At 37.4% G+C, this 25,468-nt stretch overlaps 1 protein-coding gene and 1 pseudogene across 3 annotated transcripts in view; both read right to left on the bottom strand.

Annotated features, from left to right (window-relative positions):
• UBN2 (ubinuclein 2) overlaps window positions 1-25,468 on the bottom strand; it is a 79,696-nt gene that overhangs the window by 42,603 nt on the left and 11,625 nt on the right. For 2 of the 3 annotated variants that reach the window (XM_043589686.1, XM_043589687.1), the window contains exons 3-6: window positions 7,745-7,846; window positions 3,927-4,064; window positions 3,216-3,319; window positions 738-1,227 (exon numbers count right to left, since the gene is read on the bottom strand). In XM_043589686.1, coding sequence (XP_043445621.1) covers window positions 738-1,227; window positions 3,216-3,319; window positions 3,927-4,064; window positions 7,745-7,846 — 834 coding nt within the window. The remainder of the gene's footprint in view (window positions 1-737; window positions 1,228-3,215; window positions 3,320-3,926; window positions 4,065-7,744; window positions 7,847-25,468) is intronic. The other variant, XM_043589688.1, reaches the window with a different exon arrangement.
• Window positions 18,571-18,639, bottom strand: LOC122488835 (annotated as a pseudogene).

The following is a 25,468-nucleotide window of genomic DNA, read 5'->3' as shown; positions in this document are numbered from 1 at the left end:
AGTCAGGTGTTCCTGAAATATGTTTTGTATTGTGTGTTTTACTTTTGTAGTCAGGGAAAAAAAGGGACTAAAATATGGCATGGGTTCAAATATGGCCCGGGTTCAAATCCTCAAGTAATCAAGAAGGGCATTTTAAGCTAGATTTGGCGTGTTATTTTTAGTCAAAATACTATCTCCTTGAGATTAACTGGGTAAGTGTGATGACATTTATCTGGATTTGCAGCTAGTTAAAGATTATGAATCCAAGCCAATCTAGAGAGGTATCTAATGTGACATGCTAAAACCTCAGCTCTCAAGTACTAGTGGGAACAATGCATGCTTACTAAGGGTGCTGATTAGCTACAAAGGACTAGTTGGAAAATCAACTATAAAAAAACCGGATGTCAATACAGTCTGGACCACGTTCAGGTACACTCCTGCAGTGTTACTATTTGCCCCTACCTTCCCTCTGTTGTGTTTACATGATTTTCTTTTACAATAAAAATTATATTTATGAAAACTGTAAGCTGAAATGAAATAATAAAACAATCACCCATATCATGCTATAACTATAGCTACACCTACTTCTACTTAAAATCAAAGGCCTATAAATATAGCCAATGCCTGAAAGGAAATACAGAAAATTAAAAATTGTTTATATGGGTGTTGGGATTGTGGGTTCGTATTTTTGCCTTATAAAAAGCATTTATTGTTATGTTTGTGCGGCAAATAAGAAACAAGGGAATCATTACACTTACTACACGGAGGTCTTCGATGCGTTTTTCAAGAAGGACAGGCAGACCCTCTGGGAGTGTAGGCACCACCTTGGGCATAACCTGAGAGGCATAGGTTGGCTGGGTGGTGTTTCCATTCTCTCCCCCTGACTCAGAGAGGGGGCTACCATCAGAAGCAGCATCCAGTAATCTGTCAAAGTCGAAATCATCTAGCATCTCTAGGGCATTTTCAGCTTCCCGAAACAGTTCATGTTCATTTGTGCCAACAAAAATGGGGAGGTCCGGATCAGCAGTGTTCAGATTTAAGTCCGAGACATCACTTCCCAATGCTACGGCAGTGGAGGGGGTCTTATTCAGAGAGGACGTCGTTAAGTTCATTGGGACTTTGGGGTTAGGCTCCTTCTTCAATGCATCCTTCTCTTTCTGAAATTTTCGTATCATGGCAGCTAGAGAAAGAGAATCTTTGTAACGTTTCTTCTTTTTTTCAGACTTGTGTGAATTTAGAGCCACAACTCTGTGAAGAAAAAAGGGATCAGTTAGGCTGTGTAGGATTTTATTTTAAAGCCCGTGTAAATAAGGAGGCACAGATAATCAAAACGGTCATTTGATGGGTGGGAAAGCAAATTTCTTCTTACATCATCCTTTTACAACAGCACCTTCATCATCATCTGGACTCACTTGGGAAAGGTGAATCCACATATCCACAATGAAAAGGCAAATGGCCACCAGAGTGAAGAAAACAAAAGGACAAAAGTCAACAGAAAGAAACAAAACTGAAGGTAACTCAGGATTATTAAAGTCTATGAAGTCAAACTAACTACTCTTTTTGGAATGTTCACATTCTTTAGCACATCTATAAAGTAGTCACCTAAAGAATTAACCAAGTAAAGAAATGCACTTATGAGGTGTGTGGGTGGCTCAGTCGGTTGAGCATCTGACTCTTGATTTCAGCTCAGGTCATGATCTCAGAGTCGTGAGATCGAGCCCCGAGTGAGGTTCTGCGCTGGGCATGGAGCAAGCTTAAGATTCTCTCTCTCCCTCTCCCTATGCTCCTTCCCTGTTTGTGTGCAAGTGTGTATGTGCACATGCACGAGAGAGAGAGAGAGAGAGAGAGAGAGAGAAGAAAGAAAGAAGGAAGGAAGGAAGGAAGGAAGGAAGGAAGGAAGAAAAAAGAAAAAAGAAAAAGAGAAAGAAATGTACTTGAGAAAACAGAATTGCCTTATAAGCAACCAGAGAAGCTCACACAGTACACCTTCAAACTGGTACCCCAGGTGGTTTGTGCTACAAACTGCCAAAGAAATATAAAATCTTTCTAGACCCTATTTTGCCACTACCTTCTGATCATTTTCACCTTCCATTCTAGGAACAGCCATGTGAGGCAATCACATATGTGTGATTTTCTATGACAACTTTCTCCCTATAGGAACCATGGGGGAAAGGTGTCTCAGTGTAGTTAACACTTTTCTCTAGAAATCTTTTTTACATTCTATGGCATACACGCTTCTAGGTGCACTACAGAATCGAAACTATCACTTGTGCCTTGAGGGCAGGCCCGTGTTTTATCTACTGTTATATACTCCGAAACCAGAACAATGCTTAGTATATAAAAGGTATTTAATAAGTGTGTGTTGCATGAATAAGCTACAGATTCCAGAAAATAACAAATTCATTAAAAGGCATTAAAGAAATTTACTTGTAAATAATGAGAATTTAAAACATGCATTAGTAATATATATATGTTTTTTCTTAATTAATGATTCAAGGGTCACTAAAATCTCATGCTTAGGAGAGAATAAATACCTCCCTACATCAAGCTTTTGAATACTGATAGCCCAAAGTTCAGATGCACCTCCCCTGGTGAGGAAGGGAAGAAAATCCAGCCTGTCACAGTTCTGTCCCTTGGTTCTCCAAAAAAAGGCCATGGAAAAGTAAGACCAACTGGTAATTTTATGGGCGCATGGTACAAACATTTCATTCTTATGACTTCAGTCTTTCGAGAAATTCTACTTGGTATTTAGGAGGTGATATCATTACCTAAAGTCACAGGTGTTAAAGAGCTAAATAAATGACTTTTTAAATACTAAAACAACTATAAATCATTCACACAGACTACTGCCAGTCCTCAATCCCCAGGCATCTAATAAGTTTAGTTTTAAGACAAAAAGATGAAAACAACTTGCTCAACGTTTATACCATCTTTTCAAACTGGTTCTTGTTGGTAAAAAATTTTAACGACCAAAATACTTAATGAACTAATTTGTAAATCTGATCTAAAACACCATGAGTCTCTAAGATGACAAAGCCTTCTATTTTTTAATAAAAACTTATACTTAATACATATTAATATTATTAAAATGTAAGTTAATGGTCATTGACACTTTTAAATATAGTATTAAATTAGTCCCAGCTAAGCTGGGTTAATGAATGCTAAATAGATCTTTCCAAAAGGGCAGCTAGTCATGCTCTGACCCTAGTTCCCTTGGGGTGTTTAATTTTACATACCCCAGTTGTTTGGGGACTTTTTTCCTTGGTTTCTTCTCCTTTTCCCCTTCCTCTTTCCTCTTCCGCTTCTTCATCTCAATATCATCTTCTTTTATTTTGGGAATCTGCAAATGATAAAGAAAGTATCGCTTAATGGAGGATCAATGCTTTACTCGCTAGATTAGCGATCTAGCATCTAGGGCAGTGTTTTGTCTCAAAGTTCAGTGTGCATTAGAAATGCTTGTTAAAAATGCAGACTCTTGGGGTCTATGAGCACTATCTGTTTTTGTTTTTGAGTACTGCCTAGTTTTTAACAAACATTTTGGTGATTCTGGCACAAGTCAGTCTTTGGATCACGCTTCAACAAACACCTAAGGACACACTATTCACTTCCTAAAACCATATATATCTTAAATAGGATTAGCTGTCTCGGGAAAGCTAATGTCTACACCAAGTCTTAACCTATCCTAGAAACTTACCCTTATCCCCCAAACAGTAGATTATTAGGCCACATATGGAGAGAGAAGTCTTAAAAGAAAATACAATTATACTATGATGTAAATATCAATTTTCCCTATATCTACATAGTTTTACTTCAAAGCAGGTAAATAACTACAGATTTATTAAACAATGGTTAGCATTTTACTTTTTCTCATATCCACAAGTAAATTCAAAAAATATACCGTATTTATTGAACACTCTCATTACCATTGCAGTGTTGGATAAACTCACTTTGGGGGGCTTGTGCTTTTGGTTGTCTGTAATATCTTCTTCTTCAGTATCTGAAGCTTGGCGAAACTGCAGAGTGCCAGTGTTGATGTAAAAGCCTCCATATTTTGTTGTTAGAGAAGCAGGAACTAATTCGTCATACTATATTTAAAATAAAATGTTTCAGATATATCCCATTATTAATTCTACCAATACATCAAAGAAATCCATAAATCCTAACTACAAAACTGACTGCAAAGAGGATGTTTATGGAATAAATTTAGAAAACGTTGGTATCTAGGATAAAAATGAGCCCAGAGTACTCAGTATATATAAAAAAAGGAAATTCTGGAATAATGAAGCAAATCCTCAGTATATCCATCATCTGCTGAGAAAAATTTAAGGATCACTGCTACTATTCTTAATGACAAATTTTTTTTTCAAACCTTTATTTATTTTTTAGGTGATCTCTATGCCCATCGTGGGGCTCGAACTCGCCACCCAGAGATCAAGAGTCGTATGCTCTACTGACTGAGCCAGGCAGGTGCCCCAAAGACAAATGATTCTGATGAGAAATTGAAACAAGTTAAAATAGATGACTAAACATACAGAAAAGGAATAAATTTTATTTCCTACCATATCAGTATATAATTTTATTCATAAGATTATAAATAACAAAGTTATTTCTTATGTCTTAGCTCTAAGCTTTTAAATGAAGAAAATTGTTTAAAAGTTTAAAACATAAAATAACATATGTGTTTAAAAACGCAACAGAAAAATAACTGCCCAGTTCAGTAAGCATACACTTTAATGAGCCAGGTACTTTGCCTGGATCAAGAGATGCAAATTGTCTAAATTAGATAGAAGGTCTGACCTAAAATAACACTTAAGCTGATGTCCTCTAAGCTTGGATTTTTAAAGTTTATCATTTCTCACCTGATGAAAACGGACAAAAGCAAACATTAAATGAGGGTCAATCTTAACCAAATGATGGGAGTCCATAGTGGCTGAGAAAAAAGGAGCAAGTTACTTATCTAATAGAAGCAAGATACCTGCTACCTGAGGTCCCCAGAACTCTACTTTATAGGTTCTTCATATTTTATATTTTTAAGAAAGGCAGATTTTAAGCAGATCCTTTGCACTGGACAAGGAATATAGGGAATGTACTAGTTACTGTAAGAACATTAAGGCTACATGCAAAAGTTTTTGCTTTTAACCTGTATCCTTTTAAATTAAATGGTAAATAGAAAAAGAATTTCCAGTTTAATCATACTGAGTCAAAAAAAGGAATGAATCCCTTTCCTGTTGCTTCAGTTGACGGGCTACTATAAAGATCTATGGGTAAGACCTTCAGAAAGGGTCCGGTACTATCTGTAAGCAAAGGAGTGAAGAGAAAGAATTAGAAGTGAAAAGACTTTGTAGTAATTATTCTGGAAATGTGTAACCGTGACAAACATTACTTTTTGCTTACACTGCTTTATAATTTACAATGCTTCTTCATATAAATTATTTCACTTGGCCCTCCTGATACCTTTGTGAGGCAAAAAAGGCATTTTATAAGTGAAAACCAAATTTAGAGAGGATAAGAACCCCCAGAGTAATTTTATAAGCTTATGGTAGAGGCTCTGGCTGTATCCCAAACCATCCACTACATCATGCAGTAGGAAACACATTCATCACCACGTTACATAGCAACATGGGTGTGTTCAACATCGGTCTGCTGCAGTGTTTCCTAAGCTCTCCCTATCGGAACACTCTCCAGGAGAACAAGCTCTTTATGCATATTTAATTTAGCCATCCAAGTAGAATGTGTTAAGAGGCAATGGAACGCTGAACTTGAGACTCAGAAGGCCTGGATTTAGATCCTTTGCCAATGATTAGCAATCGTGACCCAGAGGAAATCACTTAACATGGATATCTTGGGGTTGTCTAACAGTGACAACATCACTTACTTCACAACGTTCTAGTGAAATTTACAAGAGACAAACTAAATAAAAGTGTTATTCATGCCTGGTATTATTTATTAGTAAATAAAGAAAAACATTCTTTCAGTCTTCACAAAACGTGGCAGCATAAGTGAGACTAAAAATAATCTTTAAAAGCATTTATTTTCAGGTATTTATAAGTGGTACATGATTCTGAAAATTAATTAGAACCAGATTATTTTCACTATCAAATAATTACAAACAGTGAAAGCTTACAATCAATGAAAAGAACAGAAAATCATTTGGTTGGATAATAATTGTCTTATGTCTGAATTATCTCATAAGAACCCAATAATCTGTAAGAATAACAATACAAAATTATTTTGTGAGTCAATAAACAACCTGTAATCTAGTTCAATTTCCTCTTACTAAACAGGAACCTACCTTGTCCTCTAAATGTCAGCAACTAATAAAATAATTTTTGTTCAACAACTTTTACATACAAAACTTACCCTTATTTATTAAGGCAGTACTTTTCAAATTTTTTTCACCACAACCCAAGTGGGAAATATGTTACACATCAAATCCCAGTGTGTACACACACACACATAAAAAAAACTCACATAATCTACTATGATTTACTATGATAGCTCCTATTCTATTCTACTTCACTTTTGTTAAAAATGCTGGCCACACTCTCTAAAGTGATATGTAATCCAATTATGGGTTGCAAGAGTCAGTATGAAAAACACCATATTCAAATATTCTGACTGTAGCAGAGAAAACTGAGCAATGCTAAAAGATTTGTCTAGAAATCTTTAGAAACCGAGCTGAGTCTAGAATCTAGAAATTTTGATTTGTATTTCAAATCAAGGTCAAGACTTTTTAAAACATCCCATGCCCTAATCTACAAAAAGGTTTGTCAACCTTTTCTGGTAACAAGAAGGCTTCTCTACTCCAAAGGGCATTGTCAAAAGTTTACTCCTATAGAACAGGCTGCCTGGTATGGTAAACCAGTTTAGGTCAGAACACTGAAACAACTCAGGGTATCCAGTATGCCTCCTGCTGGAAGTTCTATGATTCTCCTACCACTGTATGCCTTATCATCATCTATACAACCAAGCACTGTAGTAACAGGAAAAAGAAATACTAATTTGTGGGTAGTACTACAATGTTTACCTTGGTGTCCCTTTCTGTGTATTCTAAGTAATCACTGAACAATGCAGAGGATGCCATAAGCCCAGGGTTTGTTTAGATTTCTCCAGTGCACTGAGAAGAATGTAAGAACATACACCTTACCTACCCCCAAACACAATATGCCTGCATTTGTTTGCTATGTGATCAATGGATTGTTATAGTCCTTAAATGCTCTCCTAAATCCTCTTCATTTTATAAAAGAAAGAAGATTCCAGGGAAAAAGCTGTAGGGCTTGGAACAAAACAGATAGGGTTTGATAAAGGCTGGCATTCAATCACCACCACTGTACTAAGGCTTGGCAGTAATGAAAAAATGAAGCACATTTTAAAGATGTCTGCCAGATTAACTTCAACCCAGCAGCTCCAATCTTCAAATTCATATGGGTCTTATCTGGAAGCCATTTGAAATTACACCTACCCAAGTCTGGGAATATCAATCAAATTCAAGATGTAAATACCCTTAATGAATAAACCCCACTGCTAGAAATTTATCCTGTACATACATTTGCACTAATTATCTTACATAGTTATTCAAGTACACAAAGATAAACGTACACAGATGCTCAGCTGTTCGTAAGCACATAAAAAAGTAGAAACAATTTAGATGGACGTCAATAGGGGATTAGTTAGTAAAAACAAATACTGAACTATTTTAGTAACTTTATCCTTGACTTCTATCCCAAACAAAGAATTGCTGCTATATTAAAGATACATTACTCACAGCCTCTGAGTTATCAATAAATGGGTCTGTCTCATCATAGCCAAAGCCTATATCAATTAAATCTTGTAGCCGATCCTTCCGGTGTTTACGGGGTTTCCCACCCTGCAAAGAACAGATACGTTAGACTGATATCAGTACTCATGCGGTTTCCATAAACTTTAAAAGTACCTATCAGAAGAACTCCAAATAATTTCTGTAGATAATCCCCCCTCCAAGAAGTTGAATTGAAATCCCCCCACCCTTTGAATATAAGTTGTGCTGAGGGACTTGCTCCCAAAGAATAGAGTATGAAAGTGAGGAGACTAATTATAGTGAAAACCTGGCCAACATGACCTCGGCCAGGTGATCAAGTTCAACATCAACACGGTAAGTCATGTTGATAGCATGTACTCTTGATACGATATGATAAAAATGGCACCTTTGTGGTCTTCTCTCAAAAGCCTATAATCCGAGCTATAGGTTCATCATGAGAAAAACAACAAACAAACTAAACCATGTCCCATTAAGGGATATTCTACAAATAACTAACCAGGATTCCTCAAACTATGAAGATAATTAAAAACAAGGGAAAATCTGAAAAACTGTCAGAGTTTAGATGAGTCTAAAGAGATGTAATGACTAAATGTGATGTAGTATCCTGCATGGGATCCAGGAACTGAAAAAGGGCACTAGGGGAAAACTAGTAAAATCTGAATAAAATGTGGAGTTTAATTAATAGTAATATACCAAAGTAGGTTTGTTAGCTGTAACAAATCTACTGTATAGATATCATCATTCATAATATGTCATAGGAGAAAGTGGGTGAGAACTATATGGGAAGCCTCTATTATCTCTGCAACTTTTCTGTAAATCCAAACTATTCTTAAAATTATTTTTTTAAACACCACAGGATTATACACATCGGACATACAAGAAAATGAAACATGAGTGCATGCAAAAACCGGTGAGTGTGAATAAGGACTGAAGGCTAGTTAATTGTAGTGTGCCAATGTCAATCTTCTAGTCTTGATAACTCTAGTTATGTAAGATATTACCACTGGGAGAAACTGGGTGATTGGTACAAGGGACCTCTCTGTATTGTGTGTGCAACTTCATGTGAGTCTACAATCTCTTCAAATAAAAAGTATTTTAGGGACACCTGGCTGGCTCAGTCAGCAGAGTGAATGACTCTTGTTTGTTTGGGTTTTTTTGTTGTTGTTTTATTTGAGAGAGTAAGGGACAGAAGATCTGAAGCTAGCTCTGTCCTGACAACAGTGAGCCTGACGTGGGCTTTAACTCAAGAACCGCGAGATGACGACCTGAGCCCAAGTCGGTTGCTCAACCAGCTGAGGCACCCAGGAGCCCAGAGCTTATGACTCTTGATCTCTGGATTGTGAGTTCGAGCCCTACGTTAGGTATAGAGATTACTTAAATAAACAAACAAACAAAAAAAAAGAAAACAAAAACAAAAAAAATTTTTTTCTTAAAAGAAAAAAAATGTTTTTTTAAAGTAAAACAACAACAAAATAAAAAGAACCAGTTAGTATACATTCCATTATTCATGTCATACTTTCAGGAGGTTTTAACTGGTTGATTACAGTTATAAAGAAAACATTCTACGTAAGGTATAAATGGTACATGTACGGTAAATGGTATAGATAAGCTTGTTTTAAGGAGTTTAAGCAGACAGGAAACCTAATACTATTGTGGCACTGCTGAAACAAGTGTTTAGTCTCCAAAACTCATTTTAGATATTCAACCATACTCACTCAAATTTAACTACTCTAAGTATCATCCTAACACCTCCATGACCCCTGATTTTTTTACTGAAGTGGGTCATGAGTGAGAAGATGCTCAGGAAGAGGAGAGAAAACACTAAGTGGTAAGGATTCTGCCTAACATGCTACCACTGAGCCAGAGTAAGTCCAGCAGAAAGCATGGGATGCAAGATGTAAATCTCTTACTCGGTTTCAATTCTCAGTGAATAGCTCTCAATGGAAAGTGTGATTCTAACAGTGAAAGATGGATAAGTTTTGTGCAACACTGCCCTTAAACAAAAGCAAACTGCTCTACCTTATTTCCACGCAAAGAAATAATCTATTCCAGTGATTCAGGGAAAAAATGGTTATGCTGGACTTGCTGAGAAGTCACCAACGTGGTGACATCCTTTTCTAAGTAATTTGTAAAAGTAATCCTGATTCAATGTTATATTTTTATTACATCCAGATGTTAAAAAACCTAACCCCCATAAGCTGTAACTTCATTGTATGCTTTTCGGTGACCAAAACAGCCCTGTTACTATACCACTACCGCCAAGAAAGTCATTATAGTGTGAGATAAAGTAGCAGTTCCCGTATTTTTAGATTTTTACAATTAGGTAAATTTTAAAAACAATTTTGGAGACCAACACAAGGTGGCAACCCTTCTCTCCCCCCACCCCCAAATAAAGCCATTAAAGGGCATAATCTCAGAACAACAAAAATCCTTCTTAAGAAATACTAGTTCGCAGGGGCGCCTGGGTGGCTCAGTCAGTTCAGCGTCCAACTGCGGCTCAGGTCATGATCTCACAGTTTGTGGGTTCAAGCCCCGCATCAGGTTTTGTGCTGACACCTCAGAGCCTGGAGCCTGCTTCGGATTCTGTGTCTCCCTCTCACTCTGCCCCTTCCCTGCTGGCTCTCTCTCTCTCTCAAAAATAAATAAAAACATTTAAATTTTTTAAAAAAAAGAAAAAAAAAGGAAATACTAGTTGGCAACATTAAACATATACATACATAACACACACACACACACACACATATATATATATATATATACATACACACATATACACAGCATGTATGTGCTTATATACGACACATGTAATAAATTGTTCTTATTTTTTTCCATTTGCCAGGTCTGCAAACTGGGACCCTTACAACTAGTTTATAGAACTACAGTTAGAAGCAGAAGTTAAAAAAAAAAAAAAAAGACAAACAGAAGGAGGTATTTCTAGGATAGTTACATACATGCAATTAAGCATGAGAGACTATTTCACCCAAAAACCAGAGAGAACTCTAAACAGAATATAAAAACGCACAGATACATGAAAACTAATACAAAAATATACCATATTTTTTATACTATATAAAAAATATAAAAACAAATGAAGAATATTAACCCTGTTACATATTAAATATATTTAAAGTTATGAGAGTTAACAACATAATAAAGGCCATATATGATAAACCTACAGTTAACATATTCAGTGGGAAAATATGGAGACCTTTACCCTAAGGTCAGGAACAAGACAAGGAAGTTCACGCTCACCACTTTTACTCAACATAGTACTGGAAGTCCTAGCCACAGCAATCAGAGAAGAAAAAGGAACAAAAAGCATCCAAATCAGTAAGAAGTAAAACTTTCATTATCTGTAGATGGTATGACACCACATATAGAAAACCCCAAAGACTCCACCAAAAAACGACTAGACCTGATAAACAAATTCAGTAAGGTCTCAGGATACAAAATCAACTTATAGAAATCCAATGCATTTCTATACACTAATAATGATGCAGCATAAAGAGAAATTAAGAAAACAATCTCATTTACAATTGCATCAAAAATAATAAAATACCAAAGAATAAACTTAACCAAGGAGGTAAAAGACCCATACTCTGGAAACTATAAAACACTGATGAAAGACACTGAAGATGACACAAATGAAAAGATATGCCTTGCTCATGGACTAGAAGAACAAATATTGTTAAAATGTCCATACTACCCAAAGCAATCTACAGATTTAATACAATTCCTTTCAAAATACCAAAAATATGTTTCACAGAACTACAGTAAACAATCCTAAAATTTGCATGGAACCACAAAAGACTCTGAATGGCCAAAGCAATCTTGAGAAAGAAAAACAAAGCTGGAGGTATCACAATCCCAGATTTCAAGTTATACTACAAAGCTGTACTGGACAAAACAGTATGGTACTGGCACAAAAACAGACACATAGATCACTGGAACAGGATACAAAGCCCAGGAAAAAATCTCACAGTTATGTGACCAATAATCTTCAACAAAGGAGGCAAGAATATGCAGTGGAAAAAGTCTCTTCAACAAATGATACTGGGAAAACTGGACAGCAATATGCAAAAGAATAAAGCCAGACCACTTTCTTACACCATACACAAAAATAAACTCTAAATGGATCACAGACCTAAATGTGAGAGCTGAAATCTTAAAATCCTAGAAGACAGCACAGGCAGTAGGTCTCTGACATTGTCCATAGTAGCATTTTTCTAGAAATGTCTTCTGAGACAAGGGCAACAAAACCAAAGATAAAATACTGGGACTACATCAAAATTAAAAGCTTCTGCATAGCCAAGGAAACAATCAACAAAACAAAACAAAAAACAACCTACTGAATGGGAGAAGATATTTGCAAATGAAATTATACAACTCAACACCATAAATAAATAAATAAACAAACAAACAAACAAATAAATAAAACAAATAATCCAATTAAAAAATAGGCAGATGACACGAACAGACATTTCTCCAAAGAAAACATCAAGATGGCCAACAGACACGTGAAAAGATGCTCAACATCACTCGTCGTCGTCGGGGAAATGCATATCAAAACCACAATGAGATATCACCTCACACCTGTCAGGATGGCTAAAATCAAAAACACAAGAAACAACAAGTGTTGGCGAGGGTGTGGAGAGAAAAGAACCCTTGTGCACTATTGGTGGGAATGCAAACTGGTACAGCCACTGTGGAAAAGAGTATGGGGGCTACTCAAAAAATTAAAAGTAGAATTACCATATGACCCAGCAATTCCACTACTGGGTATTTACCTAAAGAACATGAAAACATTAATTCAAAAAGATTTATGCACCCCTATGCCTACTGCAGCATTATTTACAATAGCCAAATTATGGAAGCAGTCCAAGTGTCCACTGACAGATGAATGGATAAAGAAGATGTAGAGTGTGTGTGTGTGTGTGTGTGTGTGTGTGTGTGTACATACATACATATGCTGGGATATTATTCACCCATAAAAAAGAATGAAATCTTGCCATTTTCAACCACATGGATGAATCTAGAGAGTATAATGCTAAGTAAAATAAGTCAGAGAAAAACAAATACCATATGATTTCACTCATATGTGGAATTTAAGAAACAAAACAAATGAACAAAGGGAAAAAAAGAGACAAACCAAAAAACAGACTTAACTTTACAGAACAAACTGATAGTTACCAGAGGGAAGGAGGGTGGGGGGATGGGTGAAATAGGTGAAGGGGATTAAGAGTCCACTTATCTTGATGAGCACTGAGTAATACATAGAATTGTTGAATCACTATATTGTACTCCAGAAACTGATATAACACCATATGTTAACTATACTGGAATTAAAATTTAAAAATTAAGTTACAAATAAAGTTATGGGAGTTCAACATACCAGGAATGTAAGAATAAACATAAATCAACAACAATGTTCAGAAACCTATCCTAGTAGGTAAGAATTTAACATGAGAAAGGCGGCATTACAACTCAACAGAGAGTAATTAATGAATCAAATAAATGGAATTAAAGATACTAATTTCATCTATCAAATTATAAACTGGCAAAATGGAGAAGAAACAGGACCACTCAAGCACTGCTGGTAACAGTATACCATGAAACTCTTCTGGAAAGCAATCTAAAAGCATCTGCCAAGAATTCTGCCATCCTCTTGTGTTTCTTCTGTTTCTTTATTTTCCAAACTTTCTATAAAGTATTAATGTCATAATGGAAATACAGTAAAATAATTTTTAAAACTCTTTACCTTATTTGACCCGATAATTCTATGTAAGCTTATTTCAAACCACTACTTAGATTCAAGAATATCTGTTAAGAACTTATGCCATAGAAAGTAACACGCTGGAGTGCCTGGCTGCTCCATAGGAAGGGTATACGGCTCTTGATCTTGAGGTCATGAGTTCGAGCCTCATGCTGGTTGTACAGACTACTTAAAATAAATAAATATTTTTTTTAAAAAAGAAAGTAATATGGTAAATGTCAGAAAGAATTAAAAAAAATTTTTTAATTGTAAAAAATTACATAGTATACTGTTACCAGCGGTGCAGACCCCGATGCAGGGCTCAAATCCAAGAACCAGGGTTCAAATTCATTAACCGGGAGATCATTACCTGAGCCAAAATCCACAGTCAGATGCTTAACCAACTGAACCACCCAGGTACCCTCAGAAAGAATTTAAATTAAGTAGTAAAAATCCTGTCCTGAACAATCTTAAAACAAGATAATCTACTCAAAAATTAACTGAGTACCTTCCAAGTGCCAGCCTTCATGGATTTTATAGTATTGTAGACAGGAGAAAGATTACACAAATTACAGAATTGATACACAGTAGAAAGGAAAAAATAGGTGGTACCAGACTTTTCTAACAGCAGTCTTAATCAAGGCTTTCCGTAGATATTTATGCCCGGACAACATGAGTGGAAGGATCAGAACAGGAAGTGACTAGACAAGATTAGTGCTGAACAAAATCACTCCTGTTGTGGTGAGGGATGAGCAAAGATGAGCAAAGGGAGATGGGTTAGGAAGGGAAGAAATGCAGAGATGTGCAAGAAACTCCTAAGTTACTGGGGGCATAAAATATATATTTAAGCAGCAAACATGATGATGACGAAGACCAAGATGATGACAGCTACCACCCGCTGAGTGCTAACTTTGCATCAGCGCCTCTTCTAAGTGTAACCATCTATTATTTCACATTTGACAAATGGGAAAAGCTAAAGCTTGGAAAGGGCAAATAACTTGGCTAAGATCACACAGAAAGTAATTGAGCTAATCTTCAAACTCATGACTATCTGGCTCCAAAGTGCCATTCCATTAGAAGTTCTATAAGAGAAGTTATAGAATCTCTGGGGTCATTTTCCTACTTGGAGAACCCTTAAAACTCAATACCAGAAACTGAAACCAGTGTCCCCACTGTCAGCCACCTCCAAATTAGCTCCTTCCACTTGAACATTCCCATTTTATTCATTCTATTTTTCTGCCTTAAAACTTCAGTTAGCTAAAATTAAAAAGACTCATGATACCAAATGTTAACAAGGATGTGGAGCTACTAAAACTCTCCTACATGGCTCGTGCAAAATGAAGACCCATTCTGAAAAATAGTTGACAGTTTCTTATAAAGTTAAACTTTATGTTTATATGTTTATAAACTTTATATGTTTATATGTTTATATGTTTATATGTTATACACTTCACATATGACCTAACAATCCCACTCTTATTATTTACTCAAGAAAAATGGAAACGTATGTTCACCCAAAAAGCTATATGCTAACGTTCAGAACATCTTTATTCATAGCAGCCAAAAACTATGGCTTACTATGCAGCAACACAAGGGAAGGAACCGCTGACAACATGCAACCCATGGATGAATTTCAAAAGCATCATGCTAAGTCAGAGGGGCCAGACACAAAAGACTTTAAGATTCCCAGAAACCTGGCACAAAAACAGACACATAGACCAATGGAATAGAATAGAAACTCCAGAACTAGACCCACAAACGTATGGCCAACTCATCTTTGACAAAGCAGGAAAGAACATCCAATGGAAAAAAGACAGCCTCTTTAACAAATGGTGCTGGGAGAACTGGACAGCAACATGCAGAAGGTTGAAACTAGACCACTTTCTCACACCATTCACAAAAATAAACTCAAAATGGATAAAGGACCTGAATGTGAGACAGGAAACCATCAAAACCTTAGAGGAGAAAGCAGGAAAAGACCTCTCTGACCTCAGCCATAGCAATCTCTTACTCGACACATCCCCAAAGGCAAGGGAATTAAAAGCAAAAGTGAATTACTGGGACCTTATGAAGATAAAAAGCTTCTGCACAGCAAAGGAAACAACCAACAAAACTAAAAGGCAACCAACGGAATGGGAAAAGATATTCGCAAATGACATATCGGACAAAGGGCTAGTATCTAAAATCTATAAAGAGCTCACCAAACTCCACACCTGAAAAACAAATAACCCAGTGAAGAAATGGGCAGAAAACATGAATAGACACTTCTCTAAAGAAGACATCCGGATGGCCAACAGGCACATGAAAAGATGTTCAGCGTCGCTCCTTATCAGGGAAATACAAATCAAAACCACACTCAGGTATCACCTCACGCCAGTCAGAATGGCCAAAATGAACAAATCAGGAGACTATAGATGCTGGAGAGGATGTAGAGAAACGGGAACCCTCTTGCACTGTTGGTGGGAATGCAAATTGGTGCAGCCGCTCTGGAAAGCAGTGTGGAGGTTCCTCAGAAAATTAAAAATAGACCTACCCTATGACCCAGCAATAGCACTGCTAGGAATTTATCCAAGGGATACAGGAGTACTGATGCATAGGGCCACTTGTACCCCAATGTTCATAGCAGCACTCTCAACAATAGCCAAATTATGGAAAGAGCCTAAATGTCCATCAACTGATGAATGGATAAATAAATTGTGGTTTATATACACAATGGAATTCTACGTGGCAATGAGAAAAAATGAAATATGGCCTTTTGTAGCAACGTGGATGGAACTGGAGAGTGTGATGCTAAGTGAAATAAGCCATACAAAGACAGATACCACATGGTTTCACTCTTATGTGGATCCTGAGAAACTTAACAGGAACCCATGGGGGAGGGGAAGGAAAAAAAAAAGAGGTTAGAGTGGGAGAGAGCCAAAGCATAAGAGACTTAAAAACTGAGAACAAACTGAGGGTTGATGGGGGTGGGAGGGAGGAGAGGGTGGGTGATGGGTATTGAGGAGGGCACCTTTTGGGATGAGCACTGGGTGTTGTATGGAAACCAATTTGTCAATAAATTTCGTATAAAAATTAAAAAAAAATAAAATAAAATAAATAAAAAAATAAAAAAAGATTCCCAGAAACCACAGAAACTCTAGAAACCACAAAATAAAAACAAATAAAAAACTTATACTGACATGAAGTAGGTCTGAGAATACCAGGGACCAGGAATGAAGGAGAGGATTATCTATGGAGAGGTAAGAGGGAACTTTCTGGGTTCTGGGGAGAACAATTTAAATGAATGAATTGTAGGTACTTACCTTTCAGAAGTGCTGATTTTTAGAACTCCTCATTATTCTTTCTACTTCAACTCTCTCCCCACAAACCTTTGTTCATGTGGTTTTTCACATCTGCAATTTCCTTTGTATTCCACCTGCCATTGCTATAATCTCGGCCACTATTTTTCACTTAAATGTAATGAATGCCTTAATTAGCCTCTCTTCCCTCATTTATCTTAGTTTATCCTGCATTATACCATCCAATTAATACTTCTAAAATACCATTTCGTATCATTCCTCTGCTCAAAATGCTTCAGAAGCATCCTATTATAAAATAAATCCAAAACCCTTAATAAGGCATTAAAGGCATTTAAACTACCTTTCCAACTTTTTCTTACAATTTTCCAACTTGAACACTCTGATTCATTCAACCTATCTATCCACTCTCCTCCTAAACACACTGAAGTTTATCTTTCTTCTGCCTTCCCCTTATTGGGAATAATCTCTTACTCCTCTCTGAATTTCCCCACCCTTCCCAGCTAATAAGTTTTAAACCCTTCCTCCTTCATGCTTTCTACTTAAAATCAAAATGATCTTTTTCTACTCTCCTAACATTTTTTATCTAGGGACAGCTAACTGCCTCTAAGATTTACCTAGGGAAAAACTAAAAAAACAAATAGGTTCTGTTGGAATGGGCATGATTACACATAACTTCTGCATAACTAGCACAAATAACTTCTGCATAACTAGAAAGATCTAGGAACATTTTAGTCTAATCAAGCTGATCAGGAGTTACCACAGGAAGACATAACTGCTATAACTTGTACAAAGGATGTACAGGTATAAGTTCTTCACCAAGCATCCTATCAATCATAGCATCATAACAATAATAAAGGTATAAATTACATATACTGTGACACATCCATTCAATGCTAATGGTCATTTAAAATTTTTTTTTAATGTTTATTTATTTTTGAGAGAGAGAGAGCAGGAGCAGGGGAGGGGCAGAGAGACAGGGAGACACAGAATCTGAAGCAGGTTCCAGGCTCTGAGCTGTCAGCACAGAGCCCGACGCGGGGCTCAAACCCACAAACTATAAGATAGTGACCTGAGCCGAAGTTGGACACTTAACTGAGCCATCCAGATGCCCCACTAAGAGCCATTTTAAAACCATGTGGTAGAGGAATATTTAATAGTACGGAAGGCAATAAAAGTAGTTTACCAAATGCTATGTATAGTTCAGGCTAGTCATAGAAAAGACAGTATTCACTAAGCATTTGAAAGTGTTCAGCCTAGGGGCGCCTGGGTGGCTCAGTCGGTTAAGCTGCCGACTTCGGCTCAGGTCACAATCTCACGGTCCGTGAGCTCAAGCCCCGCGTTGGGCTCTGTGCTGACCGCTCAGAGCCTGGAGTCTGTTTCAGATTCTGTGTCTCCCTCTCTCTGACCCTCCCCCATTCATGCTCTGTCTCTCTCTGTCTCAAAAATAAATAAACGTTAAAAAAAAAAATTAAAAAAGGAAGTGTTCAGCCTAAACTGGTAATTGTGGAGATGACATTAAAATAACAAGATCTTGTTTTCTTGCTTTTTTTAAAAATAAGATCTTTTTTAATTCTCATACAAACAGTAGGATCTCATTTATGAAAAACACAACAATATATGTCCATAAATATATGTAAAAAGCTCAAAGAATCACAACAAGCAGATAACCATGTTTGCTACAATGGAGAGGGGATACAATTGGAGGCAGTCATGAAAGAAGATTTTCACTTAATATGTATTGTTTGAATTTTTCCCCCTTTGGTAGGAACTAGAAAACCTGCTGGATGAATTCTCAAAGAGCTGTAACACTGTGAATTTGTTTGTAATAACAGGAATGTATTCATATGCTACTTAGATGATTAAAAATAATTTTCTTAAGTGCAAGAGAGTACATTTGTAAGCAGACAAGCATTTATAAAAGCCCTGAAAGGGCTACACATCCAACTACTAACAGTGGTTATGCTTGGTAGTAGGATTATAGATGATTAAGTGATTTTTACTTTCTTCCCTTTTTTATCTGTATTTATGTATTCTTTTACACTGAACAAAATCTTTTGAAATATGTAAATGCTTACATAAACACATCTCTAAAACAAGAAACTCAAACAGTGATTATCTCTTGGCGGGGGGGCTGGTTAGCTAGGAGTTAGGAGTAGGAGGGAGATTTACTTTACATCATATTCCCTTCATATCTTTTGAGTTTTTGTCAAGTGCATGTACTACCTATTCAAGAATTTCTTCATCTGGCCCACCAAATGTTCAATACCATTTGGGTTTTCACTCCTTACATGGTTCTGCTTCCTAGTCCCACTTCGGGGAAAGAGCTTTGGAGAACCTGTATTTGACGCCGCTGTGCCCAAGTAGCTCGTTCTCAAATCCCTCCCCGATAGCCAGGATTTTAATAGTCTCTCCTCTACCTATCAATGGCCTTCTGCCAAAGCATTTACAGTCAGGCACATCCCAGCTCCTTCCTTCATCACAGAGGCCACCAGAGTACAGTTTTCTGGCCTCAATTCCCTTTTCCTCATCTCCTAGTCTTCCTGGAAACAATTCTCTCTTGGCTTGCCCTCTGCCTCACCTCCTCTTTTCCATTCTCCACCCTCTAGTTCTCTGGCTCCCCAGTTACGCTCAAGTCCAGTGATACGCAAATGGTATAAACTGGAACCAAATACTAGACAATTCACAAATATTAGAATTTCACCTAATTCTAAGGAAATCAAGATACATTGGCAAAGGATTATATTATAGGGTCTTCCTGAATAGGCCTGTTTTGAACTGGTCTCTTTTCCAGCAGCCTTAGAAAGGATCCTCCCTGCAGTAGAATCAAAGTCTTATTTGATAAATTTTCCAGACCTTAGCCGTTGTTAATGTTACACAGTTTACACAATAAATGCATCCTATAAAAATACAAAACTTATTTTCCAAATTAAAAAAAATAATCTTGAGTTTTGCTACATCTAAAATGAAGAATCCCCTTTGAATCTATTCCCCTAGATCACTAGTTTACTATGACTCAGAAGAAAATGACTTACTGAATCATTAGTACCTGTTTAACCTGATAATCAGTATTTCAAGCCAATGCTGTCTGTTTACACTATAACACTAAGCTGGAAAACAAACAAACAAAATGTTCTTAGTACAGGATCCCACCCCGGTCACCTCCCTGCCAATTAACTCCAGGTAATAAGAAACCTAACTAATAAGCAACATTCATTGATCACCTATGGAAGACAGAGGAAGCATGACAGTGAATGCTAAGACTGCAGTCTTTTTTTAATGTTGATTTATTTATGTATTTATTTTGAGAGAGAAGGGGAGAGAGAATACACCACTGAGTGAGGGGCAGAGAGGGAGGAAGGGGGAGGAAAATGGGGTGGGGGAGAGGGAAAGAGAGAGCGAGAGCGAGAGAGACAGAAAGAGAGAATCCCAAGCAAGTTTGTACCGCCAGCAGAATCTGATGTGGGGCTCAAACTTACAAACTGAGATCACTGAGCTGTGAGAAACTGAGCTGAAATCAAGAGCCAGACACTTAACCAACTGAGCCACCCAGGTGCAATCTTATAACTGAGAAGAATGTAACTCCTGATCACCAAGCTTCTCTATTTGTCCCAGCCTGGTCACAACCTTATCATTCTCCACTTCCACTGATTTCCTTAAGCCACCAATAGAAAAGAGTAGAAATGTAAGTCAGTGGAAAGACACCCAAGAGCTGACTTAACAGCACAGATATAACGTACACAGATTTCTTGAATCGGCACTTAGGATATTGGGCCTTCCTTCCAAATACCCTAAAACTGCTCATTCTTAATTGTTCCTAATGGTTTCAGGAAGTTAAAGAGAATTTGTTTAGCTCAAAGAGGTCAAGGAACTGAAAAGGCATGTCATGACAAGTAATTACAATTGGTAACTCCAATAAAGAAAACTATTATTTAAGAATTCTTCCTTGCCCCTCAACATGTCTCCAGAGGCAAGGGAAACAAAAGCAAAAATGAACTACTGGGATCTCATCAAAATACAAAGCTTCTGCACAGTGAAGGAAACAATCAGCAAAACTAAAAGGCAACCGACAGAATGGCAGAAGATACTTGCAAATGACATATCAGATAAAGCGTTAGTATCCAACATCTATAAAGAACTTAACAAACTCAACATCCAAAAAACAAATAATCCAGGGAAGAAATGGGCAAAAGACATGAATAGACACTTCTCCAAGGAAGACATCCAGATGGCCAACCGACACATGAAAAAATGCTCAACATCACTCATCATGAGGGAAATACAAATCAGAACCCCAATGAGACACCACCTCACACCTGTCAGAATGGCTAACATTAACAACTAAGGCAATGACATGTTGGCGAGGATGTAGAGAAAGAGGATCTCTTTTGCATTGTTGGTGGGAATGTAAGCTGGTGCAGCCACTCTGGAAAACAGTATGGAAGTTCCCAAAAAAACTAAAAATAGAACTACCCTCCGACCCAGCAATTGCACTACTAGGCATTTATCCACGGGATACAAGCGTGCTATTTCGAAGGGACACGTGCACCCTCATGTTTATAGCAGCACTATCAACAATAGCCAAAGTATGGAAAGAGCCCAAATGTCCATCGATGGATGAATGGATAAAGAAGATGTGGTTTATATATACAATGGAGTATTACTCGGCAATCAAAAGAATGAAATCATGCCCTTTGCAACTACGTGGATGGAACTGGAGGGTATTATGCTAAGTGAAATTAGTCAGAGAAAGACAAAAATCATATGATTTCACTCATATGAGGACTTTAAGAGACAAAACAGATGAACATAAGAGAAGGGAAACAAAAATAGTATAAAAACAGGGAGGGGGACAAAACAGAAGAGACTCATAGATATGGAGAACAAACTGAGAGTTACTGGAGGGGTTGTGGGAGGGGGGATGGGCTAAATGGGTAAGGGGCATTAAGGAATCTACTCCTGAAATCATTGTTGCACCAGATGCCAACTAATTTGGATGTAAATTTTAAAAAATGAAAAATAAAAAAAATTTTTTTAAGAATTCTTTCTTGCCCTATATTTAAGAATCTCCCAACCTCAGTTTGTTTTAAAAGGTTGTTGGGGCACCTGGGTGGCGCAGTCGGTTAAGTGTCCGACTTCAGCCAGGTCACGATCTCGCGGTCCGTGAGTTCGAGCCCCGCGTCAGGCTCTGGGCTGATGGCTCAGAGCCTGGAGCCTGTTTCCGATTCTGTGTCTCCCTCTCTCTCTGCCCCTCCCCCGTTCATGCTCTGTCTCTCTCTGTCCCAAAAATAAATAAACGTTGAAAAAAAAAAAATTAAAAAAAAAAAAAGGTTGTTATTTTATGTTTTTATTATATATGTAGTACCATACTATTGTTGGTCTATAGAACCTAAATTTCTGGTACTTGTGCTTCATAAAAAGAATTTATTTTGTGGTAGTACAGCAGATTTATCCAAACTGCTTTACCCAACCCTACCATGTTGATCTTTAGGGACCAGACCTAACAGAAGGCGAAAACAGAGGAAAAACAGCCAAGGAAGTTCCCAAGGAAGCTGTAACCCCTCATAAAGTGTCGATGATTATCAAATAATATGAGTCACTGATAAAATTCTTAAACCTCCCAGAAAGAGTGCATAAATGTTTTCTAACATCCACTTGTGTCCGTCTCATATTTGAGGACACCTTTTTTTTTTAATTTTTTTTTTCAACGTTTATTTATTTTTGGGACAGAGAGAGACAGAGTATGAACGGGGGAGGGGCAGAGAGAGAGGGAGACACAGAATCAGAAACAGGCTCCAGGCTCTGAGCCATCAGCCCAGAGCCCGACGCGGGGCTCGAACTCACGGGCCGCGAGATCGTGACCTGGCTGAAGTCGGACGCTTAACCGACTGCGCCACCCAGCGGCCCCTGAGGACACTTTTTAAGAAATCCATAATTATTTTAAATGTAAAAGCATATTTCCTTTTCACTCAATTGAGTAGTATTTACTGAGAAGAAGTCACTCATTGGAAATTATACAGTTATTCCAAATATTGCCATTCTCTTCTTGCAGCATTATTTATAATAACCAAGTTATGGAAATAACCTAAGTGTCCACTGATACATACATGGATAAAGAAGATATGGTGTATATATATATATATATACATACGCAATGGAATATTACTCATCCATAAAAAATTAAATCTTGCCAGCTGGGACAACATGGATGGAACTAGAGAGTATAACGCTAAGGGAAGTAAGAGAAAGACATGATTTCACTCAGATGTCGAATTTAAGAAACAAAACAAATGAACAAAGGAAAAAAGAGGCAAACCAACAAACAAGCCTCTTAACAACAGAGAACAAATAGATGGTTACCAAAGGGGAGATAGGTAGGGGGATGTGTGAAATAGATGAAGGGGATTAAGAGTACACTTATCATGGGGTGCCTGGGTGGCTCAGTCAGTTGAGCGTTTGACTCTTGATTTTGGCTCAAGTCATGATCCCAGGGTCATGGGATCAAGCCCCACATCGGGCTCTGCCCACAGACCACATGCAGAGCCTGCTTGGGATTCTCCCTCTCTGCCCCTCACCTGCTCACGTTCTCTCTCAAAATAAATAAACTTAAAAAAAAAAAAAAAAAAGAGTACACTTACCACGATGAGTGCTGAGGAATACATGTAACTGTTGAATCACTATATTGTATACCTAAAACTAATATAATACTGTAAGTTAACTATACTGGAATTAAAATAAAATTTAGAAAAAAAAGATGTTCCCATTCTTTAAAACATATCAGGGCAAAGTCAATTTTAAAAAGCTTGTATACAAAAAGAAAATCAAGACTTTATAAATATACTTTTTTATTAAAAACTGTATTAACTCCATTTGATCAACTGATTTTATTTTTCAATTGCTTTATTTATAAGATTGCTGAGGGGCGCCTGGGTGGCGCAGTCGGTTAAGCGTCCGACTTCAGCCAGGTCACGATCTCGCGGTCCGTGAGTTCGAGCCCCGCGTCGGGCTCTGGGCTGATGGCTCAGAGCCTGGAGCCTGTTTCCGATTCTGTGTCTCCCTCTCTCTCTGCCCCTCCCCCGTTCATGCTCTGTCTCTCTCTGTCCCAAAAATAAATAAACGTTGAAAAAAAAATTAAAAAAAAAAATAATAAGATTGCTGAAAACTACTTTCCTACCATCAAATCTACCCTTATCCTCTCTTTTAAAATAAATATGAAGCTATCAGGGCTCCGAGAGTCCAAAATCACATAGAGTTAAATATCAAATGTGGCATTCAAAATCTATATGGTAAAGTAAGTGAATTTTAAAGTCATAATGTGACTTCAGAAATGCTAATAAATGTTTGGCTGAATACATGTGTTCCTATTCAGAGAGTCATTCAGATTCAAAGAGCTGAGCAGCTGAGCCCCTGCAAGGCACCAGATATTATACTAAGCACTTCCATTTAGATTATTGAATTTATATCCAATTCTAGGATACCATGATCTTTCAAGATGGCTAGGGTAACTGAGAAAAACCACTAAAAGAAATCTTCCAACCACCACAGGTTTTCCTATGCCCTCGAAGGCTCAGAGAACAAGTCTATACCCATCAAAGCGAACCTCATTCACTGATGTAGAGTGTATACAGCCTCAGAAAAAGCATACACAATCTAGAAACCATCTAAAAACTGAGTTGGAAATTCAGGATATTCAGGAAACTAGGACATTTAGCCTAAACATTTGGAGCCTTAAAATTGAGAATGAGGAAAGGAACACAAACCTCTTTCAATTGTATCCTGCTTTCTTCCTATAGTAACCAACAAGAAAAATTTGGAACCTATGGAGAAGTATCAAAGGTTGGACTTAGCTATTTAATAAGATTTATATACAACAACCAATTTAGTATGCTCTAAGTAAAATTAAGCACTGAACAGTTACATTCCTTTTTTCCCAAGAAAACATGTAGCAATTAATGCTGAACATTCATTGTTACATTACCTAAAAGGTAACAGGACACAGGCAATTAAAAACAGGACAGAATAGAGGGAAAAAACAAACCATTTGATACAGGGTACTAGGTCTACAATTTTATAAGTCCTATAATTTCTATTACTGCTTTTCAACTACTAAAATTGTCTCCATCCCTTCCCCCAAGCAACTGCTGCAAGACAAAGGACACATCCTGAACTCCACCTTCTCCGTCCTTTTCCCTCAAGTGGCAGCCAGCTCCACTTCACACAGCTCCTTTCCAGCACAAGGAACCGCCACACACACGTACTCCAGACCACAAGAAGCCCATAAACTTGCCTCAGCCCTCCACCACACCAATTTGTCACTAACGTTGCTTACAGACCCAGCCACCACTCAAGGCATCTTATTATTCCCCCGTATCATGGAAACCCCCAACTGAGTTTAACTTGCTCCGTTCTCTGAAACTTCCTACAAATGCATTCTCCTCCACAACGGAAATGGCAGGCCCTCCCACCTGTACCACCAACCACCCAGCTCACAGAAGACAAGGGGCAAATGTGAAAGTACATGGACTGATAAGTTAAACAAATTAGAAAAAAAGAAAGAGTGAAGCAAGTATACCAAGTCTCCAACTAGGGCCTGACAGCTGGATATGGCCCACAGATGTATTGTTTAGTCTAGTAGGTGTTTTA

This window comes from Prionailurus bengalensis, chromosome A2 (genome assembly GCF_016509475.1).
Source record: "Prionailurus bengalensis isolate Pbe53 chromosome A2, Fcat_Pben_1.1_paternal_pri, whole genome shotgun sequence".
Lineage (NCBI taxonomy): Eukaryota > Metazoa > Chordata > Mammalia > Carnivora > Felidae > Prionailurus > Prionailurus bengalensis.
The sequence above is the reverse complement of the archived record's forward strand: the minus strand, read 5'-3'. Positions and strand labels throughout refer to the sequence as shown.